Raw genomic sequence first — 12,625 nt, 5'->3', positions numbered from 1 at the left:
ATGCAGCCCAAATGTCGCGCCATCCGTCTGCCAGCGCAGACGGTGACAGCTCACCTCGCAACTCCTCATTACATCACGGCCGCTGTTCTTTGCACCTTAAGCCGCGTCTTACCCAAGATAACAGATTATTAGGGTCGTTTTTCACAGACTGCCTTTATGTGTTTTATGCAAGTTATCATCAGTCCGATATAAATGTAAATGCCAATAATCGGCAACGTTAACGCTGAATTCTTTTGTGGCTGTTGGAGGATGTAAAACAAGGACGTTATATAGCGTTCTTGCGCATACCGACCGTTACATGTATAAGGTCGCCTTATGCCTTATAGATTACACCAAAGCAAGAAGACCGTTTCGACCTAATTCTAATAATTTCGCTTTGTTGTTTCCAGGATCTTATTGGTTCCATCAAGCCCGGATCAACTGCATCTGCAATGTTTTTGTTGGGACTTATCCTGGATGAGAGGTTGTCCGATGCCATCTCCACGGCTAGCTGTACGGTGATGTCCAGAACGATTGATGCTCGTGTATACGCCCTGCCAGCGGATCTGAAACTAAGTTAAGTTCTTGTGTGTCTTATGGGGTATGGAATCGAAACATATTGCTGAAATGGGCTGGGATTAATTTGTCGGCATGATTGGAAGTAAATAATATGTGCGGCCTTTATTGATAGTTTTCAGCACCAAGGACAGGCTTAGCTTAGTTACCCATACATGCTCAGCACCAATGACAGGTTTGATTGCTCATGTATTGATGGTGGTCAGCGCCAAGGACAGGCTTAGTTGTCCATGTATTGATGGTGTTCAGTACCAAGGACAGGCTTAGTTGCTCATGTATTGATGGTGTTCAGTACCAAGGACAGGCTTAGTTGTCCATGTATTGATGGTGAACCAAGGACAGGCTTAGTTGCTCATGTATTGATGGTGTTCAGTACCAAGGACAGGCTTAGTTGCTCATGTATTGATGGTGTTCAGTACCAAGGACAGGCTTAGTTGTCCATGTATTGATGGTGAACCAAGGACAGGCTTAGTTGCTCATGTATTGATGGTGTTCAGCACCAAGGACAGGCTTAGTTGCTCATGTATTGATGGTTTACAGAACCGAGGATAGACTTAGTTGCTCATCTATTGATGGTTTTCAGCACCAAGGACAGGCTTAGTTGCTCATGTATTAATGGTGTTCAGTACCATGGACAGGCTTACTTGTCCATGTATTGATGGTGTTCAGCACCAAGGACAAGGATAGTTCCGTATGTGTTGATGGACTTAAGCACCAAGGACTGGAGTGGTTGTGTTCACTGATAGTATTCACCACAAATTTGTCCGGGGAACAGCCGGATAATGTTATGCATAAATCATAATGATAGAATACATGAACCAGTATAATTAGAAACTTGGGAGGTCTTGTGGAGGTCTTGTAGTTATATTGCTATGATGAGTACAAGAAAAAAAATAATCATACAGCATTCAGGGTTAGAAGGGTTTTACTTACAACGCTCCCTTTATTTGCACGTTTAACTCGGCAATTACTACAAAGATAAAACCTAGCTGTCAGATCCCAAAGTCAGACAGACAGACTATCATATCAAAAGACGTAGATGAAGAAATATCGTGCTGGTTTTCTGTTAAATTGTCAAATTACTGTATGATTGTTAAGACATGTACATTTTCTTCAAGAAACGGGTGCTGGATTGTCCAGACGTACCGATATCGTTGGTAACTTTGTTCATAGCAGCTTTTCATCAATCTTCAAGTTTTGGCTCTTTCAATTTTCCAAAGCAATGGAAGTATCCCTTTGCTGTAGTGTAAGGTTGGCTCCTGCTGTGCAATGGCGCCCCCTAGCTATTCCTCACCGATGTACTCCTGCAGCCAGTCGCGGAACCTGTGCACTCGGGTGTACACGCCGTATTTGTCTCTCAGTGCGCAGCCGTCACCCCAACTAACGATTCCTATCAAGTTCCACCTAAAAAAAATCATATTGTAGAATAATGAATGGAAACTGTACCGAACCAATCAAGAAACATATTGATGTGTAAAATATGTGTATTTATTTTAAAATGTCTGATAAGCCCAGCGCCTGAAATGTACGAGGCTTTCATCATATAAAGTGATGAAAAGTATTATGCGATAAAAGTTACTGAGGGACTTATATATTACTATCATTATTGTTATTATTATTATTATTAGTAGTAGTAGTACTGACTTCCCGTTATCGTAGACTACAAATGGTCCTCCGCTGTCGCCATCACAGGAGTCCCTCCCTCCGGTTTCACTGCCGGCGCAGAACATGTTCTTTGTTACATCATAGCGCGCATGGGCTCTCCGGCATTTACCCTGGCGTATGATCGGTACGTTGACCTAATAAACATGAGAAATAAAAGCAAAGTATAATGAAATTAATGTTAGCACATGTAAAAATCTTGACCTAAACAAACGCAGCAAGTTAACTCAAGCATCATTCTATCGATATTCCTAGCTTACATGCAACATAGCACTAAACAGCATAACTCCGTTAACTTAATTAGTAATACGCTCTTCGCGTTGTTCGAATACGTCTTAATTTTTTTTAAATCATTCTTTTTATTTATCATTAATTTTTCTATGAAAAACATAATTTTACAGAGCGACAATCATGGCAAACATTCACAAGAAAGACACACATGAGTAACAACAAGACTGAAACCTAAAATCCGAGAACAAACTATGATCACAAAATGTCGTGAGAACCCCTATGATTGTAAGCAGGAGGATAACCTAAATTAACTGTATAGGACAAAGTGCTGAACAATGTGTAGTCTACCCTACTTACCAATGTTTCGGAATCGTATTTTGTCTTTGAGCTATTATTAATTCACAACGTTTTTAATCTGAATTCGTATATCGTGCAGTTTATGCATTATACGCTTATGTTGGAGAAAAGTACAATTATCTTACCTCTTTCAGCGAAGACGAAAATGTACCATCCTGCATGGTCCTGCCCCAGCCGCTGATGGAGCCCACGGGCAGCGCTGTGAGCAGTCGGCGGGCGTCCTCTACCGTGGGGAGGCACACCGGCAGGATGTAGTCGGTAAAAGCGATCCTCTCAGCAAGACGAACAAGAGCGATGTCAATGTCGTAATTGTTCGGGTCGTGGTTTGGGTGGATGATGACTTCTTGCACTGTATACGTGAATAATTGTAACAGTGTTCGCATTAAAACAGACATATTTCAGTCATGTTACAACACACATCATCAACACATTGATTGCACTGCAATTTGTAACACTAACGGCAAGAAAGGAACACATTTGTGCCAATAGTACACGAATTATACTGTAAATTTCCCGACTACTACTAGTACTAAATCTCCGCGACTCAACCTCTGCTTGGAGAGTAGACGAATTACGTTTTACTGATTCGCGGCGACAGAAGAACAAGTATGCAGATGTTTAATATTTCGCTCCAAAAGGTACCTTTACCGCGCCGAACCCAGATCTTATACCTGGAAATTTGGCGTGGTAAAGGCTAACACTTGCCGGACAAACCTGTTGTGGATCTTTCGTTTTCTTCAAAAATGCCCCGCTCGGAGCTGAGTTTCCCGAGACGAATGATGAAGTCGTCCTTGGTGACCTCCCCCTCCAGAATGCAGTGTGCGGCAGTGACGACCCACTCCGCCGTCAGCAGACTCCCGCCGCAGAAGAAGCGGTTCCTGCCGGGGCGGATGTCCCACAGCATGGCGATCCACGGGACCGCGCCCGGGGCCACGTCCGTGCCGCCAACGATGTAGCTGTCCGGGGCCTGACGATGGATGGGTCTTCCACAAACTGCAAATTGTAAACCAGAAGAATTGATGCAAAATAACAAGACGTATGCTATTATGGTGTTCTGGTGGTAACGGTCGGCATATCCATTATTTGTTTTTTTCAGCTTAGCAATCCTTATGACTATATTGGTTACCGTCACAAACATCGCAGAATGTCTTTGTCGTACGATTTACGGGAGGCTATGACAGAAATTACCACCAACAAAGACCCTGGTGATGATCACTTCCATCAAAGCACAGCTAAATTTTCTATGACACACACACAAGACTGTCTTAACATGTTCCTGATTTTCTGTCGGGATCATGCCCTATGTCGCGTCTCATAGTTACCTTCCCGAGTTGGCATCCCAGGCAGACTGATGGCAGAGGAATACAATGATCCAAGCTTCCACAGCAAAAGATGTTCAACGATTTTGTCGAAAATCAAATCAGAATTCTTACCGTTTTCTAGTTGTACGATGACTTCCAAAGTACCAGAAGCCTCCAAGAATTGGCCGGTAATTTCGTTGAACACCCTGCAGGTATAGGTTCCTACGTCAGACAACATGGCCGCCGTGATGAACAGGTCGTCCCGATGCTGGATGACCCGACGTCCGTCGATGAACTCGGAGCCCGGCATTCTGTCCTTTTGCCAAACCACTGTGTTCTCGCCTGCTCATGAGTGGACAACGGTAACGTGGGAACGTGTCTTTCGTACACTCTATTAACTCTAATTTACTCCTTGGGCTTTATTGTATTCATGAATTTTTACCAATTTTGGTAAAAAGGTTGTTACATTGAACCATTCATTCCCAGTAGATGCCATACTTGCCATAATTGAAATACCACGTGAAAGGTAGCTTGGTTGTAGCGCAATGTGTGATGGAGTACGGCGGACTGAATAGAGTTATAACTGAATATGTTAATGCTGAATATGTTATTTCATATTTCTCATCATCTACGTAGAATATATTCATCGTTGTCGAATATGGCTACATTATGATTTTCTCTGTTAGTTTTCGGAAAATATTTGTAGTCTAAGGGTACTACGGCCACTATCCTGAGACATAAAGCAAAATCATTACAACTTCGAATTCAACATTAATATATGACACAAAGATGTGACTTTACCTGATGCCTTACACTTGAAGATGACGTTTCCGCCGAACGGAACTTCCTGATCTTCTGGTTTCTCCGTGAAGTGAAGCTGTCCGGTGGGCCCTGTCAGGGTTCGTGGTCATGAGGTTAGTGAATGCACAACACCAAAGAACATAAAGAACGTCAAATTCTCTTTACCCAATCTCGCTGTGGGCTCTATAATATACATACGCATATTTTAATGCCAGCTTACATATATGGGATACCTTTATGTCTTTTGAACTCTTATTTAAGGCCACAAGAAACGACAGTCAAAATAAATGTAAATGTCAGTACAAACAAAGCGTAACAGATTGTGTAATTTGATTGCTTGTGATAAGAACTAGAACTTACTGTCAGAAGTGAAAGTAACCCACACAGTAGCCTCCGCTGTTTTACCGTTAAAGTCGAGCCTACATGTGTACTTTCCCTTGTTCTGTTCGTCCACTATCACCAGCAGCCCACCAGTGGCCAGCGGGAAAATCCCTCCCATGAAGCCAGAAATCTCGTTCCCGTTTTTCAACCAAGTGGAGGTTGGCTCTTCTCCGTTGATCTCGTTCCCACGGCACGGCAGGATGACCTGTTCCCCCGGCTCCACAGTGGTGTTGGCCGGCTGTTCGGCGAAGGTGGGCGGTGTCTCTGGTGACGGGGTAGTGGGCAGGTCAGGAGGCGCAGTCGATGAGTGACTGTCACCACCACACTCATCTTCATGGCCGCACTGGACGCATCTATGCGACTGTGTGCCTCCGCACTGACAACCGCCATCTTTACAACAAGCACAACCGTCCCTGGTGTCGTCGTCTTCGCAGGCGCACCCGTCAGATGTCAGAGTCCACATGTCCATCCCGCAGTCGTCCCCACACCTGGCGCACCTGTGGGGACTGGTTTCGTCACATTGACACCCACCGTACCTGTAAGATGGCAAAATTACATGTACACATCCGCCCTGTTCTAATGGTAGCTGACTCAGGGTTAATCACCATGCGTAACAATTGTTTAACAGAGTATTTTTCATTAAACGGGCACTACAGATCCACTATACCAAAGTTACTAAAACAACTGCATGCTTTTTCTATCTATCTATCTATATCAGTGCTACAGTTTCTGTTCTAGTAACTTTTACCGTTTTGCGTTAATATAGACAAGGCTGTGCAGTCTTGCAACTAAAGTAAATAAATGATTGCTTTGACACAAAATTGTTACAGAGGTAAACCTTACGACATCTTACCTACAACACGCACAGTCCTGTCTGGATGTGTCGAACCAACATTCGCACCCTGTACCGGTAATCTCCCACGGTTCCGCCTCGCACTGCTGGTCACTGTTACACTCTACGCACAAGTGCCTGCAAAATGCTGGAACTGTCACTCAATGTTGTAAATATTGTCCACAAGCTATCACGTTACTGTTTCGTCGTTGATAGTGCGTCTTGACATCTTTTTTGAAAAGTTGTCGAAACTTTAATACTATTTTTGGATGAATTTTAAGAATGCGCAGAATACCTTTCCTTTGACTTCTCCCTATAACGTTACCTAAAACAGTTGCACAACAAGTAAAGTTAACGTTACATGTCGGTTCCTTCGTCGCACTGACAACCTCCATCTGCACAGCACGCACAGTCTTCCCTGCTCTCGTTAAACCAGCATGGGCAACCGGTGGGGGACACCGTCCACTTATTCACGTGGTATTCTGTCAACAAGAAAATGTCGGATGTTCAGTTCAACGCGTCAACTGTCTTTTTATTAATTGTTTAGTTCTAGTATTTCTTTCCGACAACTCTCTCATCTCATACCTTCTCATTTCATCTATCGTTTAGTCCGCCGGCACACCGAACAACAAATAAAAGATAGATTTCTGACAACCAGTTTTCTACACGGTCTTCTTGGACTCCTGTTTTTCTTAATCTTTCACTTTGTGTCATGCCTGTCCATTCCGTGATATTATCCTCCCATCTTTTCCCGTCGCCTATCCTTCTTTGATACCTATTGACTTTGGAGGGGTAAAGTTAGTGTTAAGATATAACACTAGATTTGATCTAGGTGATGCTGACCTTCCTCATCCTGGTCCTCTTCCTCCTCTTCCTCCTCTGGCTCCTCACAAGTCACATCTTGTAATTTGTCACAGTCCAAAGCTGACGGCCACGGAAAGCCGAACTCGGACAAGACGGGTAGGCAATCGCGCTTGGCGGCAAGACAGAAGGAGCGGCATGGCGGGGGACTTCCGCAAGGAGGCGCGTACATCGAGCATAGGAACAACTGTCGACGAAAAGAACAAACCTGTTATGTGATGAAGGTGTAACATTGCGTTTGCTAAAGTGTATCCATCTTCCCATACGTATATAATTCCATTCTTACCAGCTCGAGACATGCAACAAATGAATGAATGAAGACATTTATTGTACATTTATGCCCGTCCGATCTCAGTACAGGTCATACCAACGACAAACATATGCACACAAAATTACATCTGATTTCGGTGATATGTCTAGATTGGTCATTATGCACTGCTGTCAAATCCTCTATGTAACTGACCTTTAAATGCTCGTAGCAGCCGTACTGAATCAAAGGTGTGTAGGTTTGCAGCTGGAGTTCCGCATCTTGCTGTAACTCGTGCCCTACTAGATTCGGCAGGTACGTTCTGTTGTACCCCAGCCCCTCACACAGCCGTACCTGGAGCGGCTCACATCGGGGAGGAGGCTTAGGGGACGGCGTCGCTTCTACTGAACCTGAAGAAATTCAGTTTGGTCAATATCAAACTACTCACGAGTCGCGCAAGGTTTTTGTACGCTGCTGAACACAGTCGACTGGTAAACTTGAAAAAAAATCATATACCCACCAATTCTCAAGTTCCATCTGTCTGTCTTGTATGTTCCAGCGAAAGACGAGACGGGTCCAAACTGTCTTTTGATGTACTTCAGCATCTCCACAGTCTTGCAGCCTCCGTCGTCCTTCCCATATGCACATGCAGGAACGCCCCCTGTCCTAGCTGACAGGCGCTGCACATCGTTCACGGAACCCCTCCGCAGAGTTACGTCACTTTTGTCGATATTATACGAAATCTGCGGAAACAATTGTTAACTCGTCACATTTCATCAAAATTGTGTAGCCAAAAGCAACAAAAGCACTGTGTGATCTCTGCTGCCAGATATGTCAGGTTTTTCCCAGGTCCACAAATTCTTGTTCTTACCAGAAGCACTTTGTGCACTTCCACGTCCTCCGGCAGGTGGAGCACCCAGTTGACCGCCTCGTACGAGCTAAACACCAAGACCAGAGGTTTTGAGACCTGGCCTGTGGTCACGTGTACGTTCATCTCCCCTGCCAACCTGAAATTTGACAAAATAGATTTTGCTTTGGTCGCATCAGTGTGCATATAATGCAGTCCATACAAATCGAATATAAGTTCCTCGAAATAATAAAATATGCAAACTTTGTACGTGCAAAAGCACACTATGTTTTGACATAGAGAAAATGATTAGTTGTCACCAAGATATACGGAAATTGACGAGCTACCCGCAAGTCTGATATTCTCGGGATTATATGCCACAGGGATACGGTTATAATTCAGAAAACATGCCCATAGACAATGAGCTGTACACACCTTCTGCGTCCGACCCCCTCGTACACCCCCAGCACGTGCACTTCATACTGGCTGTTGTCATCAGCGACACAGCTGAAGGTCTGTTCTGCAGCCTGGGAGGCCTCCGCATTTTCAGATCCACGTCTTATGGCACAGCTCCCAACAACCGCTTTTGGTGATAAACAAGTACAGACAAACTAAGTGACAATTTGGCTTACGGTCGGTCCTTTCGTTAAATTTATCGAATTTTCGTTTTATTTACATTGGTCTATAGCTACCAGCCAGCCAGAGCACCACGGAGTGGCTGAGCTGGCTAGATCAGTAGGACAGTAATTTCTAAGGTGAGTGCAGCTGATTGGTCGAAAACAGCGTCGCGTGAAGTATGCACAGTTGCGCGAGGTACTATGATTGGCTGGCAAGCAAGATCGCACCAAATATAGTAATCTAATGAGTATGGACAAAAAACGACGTTGGGAAAGTTAGGGTAGCAGGCTGGATTGACACTCGGGTGAGCTATGCGGAACCTGACTTCAGAGAGAGGCTGGGAAACATACACACAGAATAAAGGCTGTACTTACGTAAGCACGTGTACCGCTGGTAGTGTTTTTTCGTGCATTCACAGAACCCATCGACACACCTGGCCCCGGTAGTGCGAGCCCCCGAGCAGTACCCACTGCTCCCGATGCAGCGGGCCCTTTCTACCGTCGCCGGAACGGTGACTTCTGCAGGGTCTGGAGCTGGTTAGAAAGAACGGTTCATTTTAAGAAAAGAAAAATTGGAGACGGATCTGAATACGTGATGTTCGTGATGCAATGTATGATGTATACATATTAAGTTAAGTAAACACCTTGTGTTGTTACAGCGTCAGTTTGCTGACAGGGACAGTCGGAACACCCGGGGCAGGTGAACATGTCCCCTGTCGGGTCGATCTCCCGTCCCCAGGCGACAACCACCACCCCGTCTCCCGGCTTGGCGTAGTGCGGAGTCCCCGCCTCGCCCACCGTCACGGCGATCCTTTCTCCCGGTGTGACCCTGATGACGGCCCGGGAGTATCCTCCCCCTCCCCCGGCCCGTCCGCCGGCCCGGCTGCCTCCTCCTCCCCCGTACTGACCGCCCTTACGGCTTGTTGGTTCCTCACCTCCAGGTCCAGATTTACCTGTGGTTCATGAAAAAAATGTTTATTAAATAAAAAAAAACTTAACTCCCAGTATTATATATCTTTACATCTATCATCTCTCTTGTCTGATCTTAGATTAAAAAGAACCGTAAGGTCAACTTACTATTGCAGGATATGATAATGTATCCTGATCTTATGCGCAAAAGTTCTTGCTTATGTCTGGTATAGAAAAATGTTTCCCGTTACCCGACCGCCCGGAACCGACCTCAGTTTCTGTATTGTTTCCATCGAAAGTTTGAAACGTAAATCTTGTATCTACCTGGTGTTTTGTTACGAATCTGGCCTAGTATTAGGGTACACACCTGGAGGCATATCCTCAAACTCGGATCCGCAGGAGGACCCGCCGCTGCTGCCCCCTGCCCCACAGAACGGGTGTGTGGAGGATCCCGGCACCAGCCCGCCTCCGCCTCCTGATGTCTGTCCGGCAGCTCCTGCGCCTGCGCTACACCCGCCTCCAACCCCGCCCTGTCCTCCGTCCGCCACGGTCCCTTTCCCACCCTCTCCGCCTAGGGACACAAGATGTCACTACAAATTGTTAAAGTTGCACAGATTTCCGCCATTCTAGCGACTAGTAGGCGACCGTTGATACCTCCTGTACCTTCCGAGTCGTTAACGTTACGCACGTTTATCGTTTATGCCAACGTCATGTTGTAGTCTCAAGTGAGTCCATTCATTGGCTCAAGAGAATTGGAAATTCGTCGTGGTGGTCTACCTTTTGATTTACAGTTTTCTTTTTAAGTTCATCAGCGCCCATCCATTTTGTATTGATCATGCCTTTTGTAGCTGCACTTACCGGCGTTTCCCGCCTTGGCGCCTTTCCCTCCCTCCGCCGTCAGGTACCGTCCGAAGGAAGAATTCCCGCCGTTCCCGCCGTACGGATAGGCCCCCAGGATCTCGGCATGGTCGTCACGCCCCCCTCCCCCACCTCCGATACAGATGACGTCAACGGCGGTCACCCCGTCAGGAACAACAAATACTCCGGACCTGGTGAACTTAACTTGTCCTTTAGAACCTGTGATGCACACAAACATATATAATCAATATTGATGATCAAGCAGTACAAGTATTCCTTTTTTTTCTCTTTGATCACCACAAATTATGCCTTGTAATTCTAAGTACCGACGAAAACATACCGTCACTTCCTGTGTCTAATATTTCTCCTCCCTCGCCATCTTCATCTGTTTCAGGCGTCCGGCGGCAAAAGCAGAAGGAGGGTGACAGTATCAAACCTGTAACGACAAGATGCCGTCATCAGCTGTATTCATCCACAAATTTTGTCTTACAGACAGTCATGAGTCCCAAGATGTTTATATATGGCGTTAGCGTTACTTGATGATCTCCACAGTCGCAGTTACTCTCCTGTAGTCAATCAACAGCGTTGTTCCGACGGTAACACTGCACGTCGAAAGCTCAAAAGCGCCGCCTACCTTGAGCGGCGCAGTTCGGACAGCAGCGCTTGTCACCGTTCACGCTCCCTACATTCCCGGATGGGCATGCGTCACACTGGGAGCCAGTCCAACATGGCACCTGACCAGGCGGAATCGACTCTTCAGGAGGTTGTCCTGAAACGATGTCAAACGCAAGTTATATCAATGTGACCAAGCACTATTTCCATATCTAACGTTATATACGGTGTCTTATCTGGCTTAATGTTAATAGATATTGGACAGTTGCACATAAAATTGTGCATATCAAAAGTGAAATTTCGCATGAGGAAATTGCCCTGAGAGCATATATTAAGCACTCGTCTGGGAATATGTTGAAACCTAAATGTCATTTTATCTATTCACGCTTTGAAAGACAGATGACAACGAATGAATTTACATATTCATCCAGATTTGTATGTAACGTTAGTAGTAAACCATTTACCTATGCGCAAACTCCACTGCGCCGCCCTATATGTTCCGGTGAAAGACGTCACGGGTCCAAATGTTTCTTGGATGTATTTCAACAGCTCCAGTGTGTCGCAACCGCCTTCGTCTTTCCCGTACGCACACGCAGGGACGCCCCCTATCCGACCAGACAGGCGTAGCACCCTTTTGACTGATCCACGTCGCACGGTCACACTGGTATGTTGCGTGAGATAGTAGGCCATCTAGCCAAAATATTTTTAATTGTTATTACTTTGTTGACTGTATTGAATTCGTTTTACAGAAACCTGTATCATTCTGGAGAACACAACTTCCCAAAGTGCTTTTATTTAACACGCCACAAAAGCAATTCGCTTCCACATACCAGGTCAACTCTATGAAGTTCGACATCATCCGGTAGATGGATCACCCAGTTGACAGGCTCGTAAGAACTCAACACAAACACGACAGGCTTGGCCAGCCGGTCCGCGGTGACGTACACGTTCATTGTGGCTCCCCCTGTTGGCTCCTGTTGGAAACCCCTAGACGGATGAAATAGACAAACATTTTATAAAGTGGAACTATAGTCTAGTTTGCGTTTGGCAACTCTGACAGACTTCATAGGCCAAAGAGAATAAACAACAAAAGTTTTGGATTCTTTCTGTTCCGATGAAAAGGCTGTACACACGCACATGTTGACATACCTTCGTGGTCCGTAGCCTTCATACACGGCCAGAGCGTGGACTTCATACTGACTGTTGTCCTCCGCTACACAACTGTACACCTCACCCGACCTGGACTGAAAACCAGGCACAGCTCGTGCGTCGCTGGAGTCACGTGATATTGCACAGCTTCCGACAACCGCTAGGGTGATTAAGATGACAGGTTTGATTGGCTAAAAGCTGCAATGGCTTTAGATTATACGATATACCGTTACACTATAGTATTGCACCAACTTCTTTCTCTCTATTACTCTAAAATATGAACTTCGAGATATATATGATCGCAATATCCAGCTACGGTGTACAGCATGCGATACATGATACATAGATGAATGTAAAGTCGTTGGTCCTTCCGCGTGATGCCGTCTGTACGGAAGTTTGAAGCAG

General features: G+C 45.4%; 1 protein-coding gene across 1 annotated transcript in view; it reads right to left on the bottom strand.

Moving 5' to 3' along the window:
- Nucleotides 1-1,462: 1,462 nt before the first annotated feature.
- The window catches only part of LOC118413629, a 13,701-nt gene continuing 2,538 nt past the window's right edge, over nucleotides 1,463-12,625 (bottom strand). The window contains exons 4-26 of the mRNA XM_035817155.1: nucleotides 12,221-12,380; nucleotides 11,902-12,058; nucleotides 11,536-11,761; nucleotides 11,094-11,228; nucleotides 10,800-10,895; nucleotides 10,460-10,678; nucleotides 9,969-10,172; nucleotides 9,337-9,645; nucleotides 9,068-9,226; nucleotides 8,511-8,658; nucleotides 8,100-8,235; nucleotides 7,749-7,971; nucleotides 7,445-7,638; nucleotides 6,964-7,168; nucleotides 6,482-6,602; nucleotides 6,142-6,258; nucleotides 5,268-5,824; nucleotides 4,908-4,997; nucleotides 4,239-4,448; nucleotides 3,520-3,798; nucleotides 2,931-3,154; nucleotides 2,200-2,354; nucleotides 1,463-1,959 (exon numbers count right to left, since the gene is read on the bottom strand). Coding sequence (XP_035673048.1) covers nucleotides 1,839-1,959; nucleotides 2,200-2,354; nucleotides 2,931-3,154; nucleotides 3,520-3,798; nucleotides 4,239-4,448; nucleotides 4,908-4,997; nucleotides 5,268-5,824; nucleotides 6,142-6,258; nucleotides 6,482-6,602; nucleotides 6,964-7,168; nucleotides 7,445-7,638; nucleotides 7,749-7,971; nucleotides 8,100-8,235; nucleotides 8,511-8,658; nucleotides 9,068-9,226; nucleotides 9,337-9,645; nucleotides 9,969-10,172; nucleotides 10,460-10,678; nucleotides 10,800-10,895; nucleotides 11,094-11,228; nucleotides 11,536-11,761; nucleotides 11,902-12,058; nucleotides 12,221-12,380 — 4,445 coding nt within the window. The 3' untranslated portion in view covers nucleotides 1,463-1,838. The remainder of the gene's footprint in view (nucleotides 1,960-2,199; nucleotides 2,355-2,930; nucleotides 3,155-3,519; nucleotides 3,799-4,238; nucleotides 4,449-4,907; nucleotides 4,998-5,267; nucleotides 5,825-6,141; nucleotides 6,259-6,481; nucleotides 6,603-6,963; nucleotides 7,169-7,444; nucleotides 7,639-7,748; nucleotides 7,972-8,099; nucleotides 8,236-8,510; nucleotides 8,659-9,067; nucleotides 9,227-9,336; nucleotides 9,646-9,968; nucleotides 10,173-10,459; nucleotides 10,679-10,799; nucleotides 10,896-11,093; nucleotides 11,229-11,535; nucleotides 11,762-11,901; nucleotides 12,059-12,220; nucleotides 12,381-12,625) is intronic.

This window comes from Branchiostoma floridae, chromosome 4 (genome assembly GCF_000003815.2).
Source record: "Branchiostoma floridae strain S238N-H82 chromosome 4, Bfl_VNyyK, whole genome shotgun sequence".
NCBI classification, from domain to species: Eukaryota; Metazoa; Chordata; class Leptocardii; order Amphioxiformes; family Branchiostomatidae; genus Branchiostoma; species Branchiostoma floridae.
Note: the sequence above shows the minus strand (reverse complement) of the source record. Positions and strands in the feature narration are given on the sequence as shown.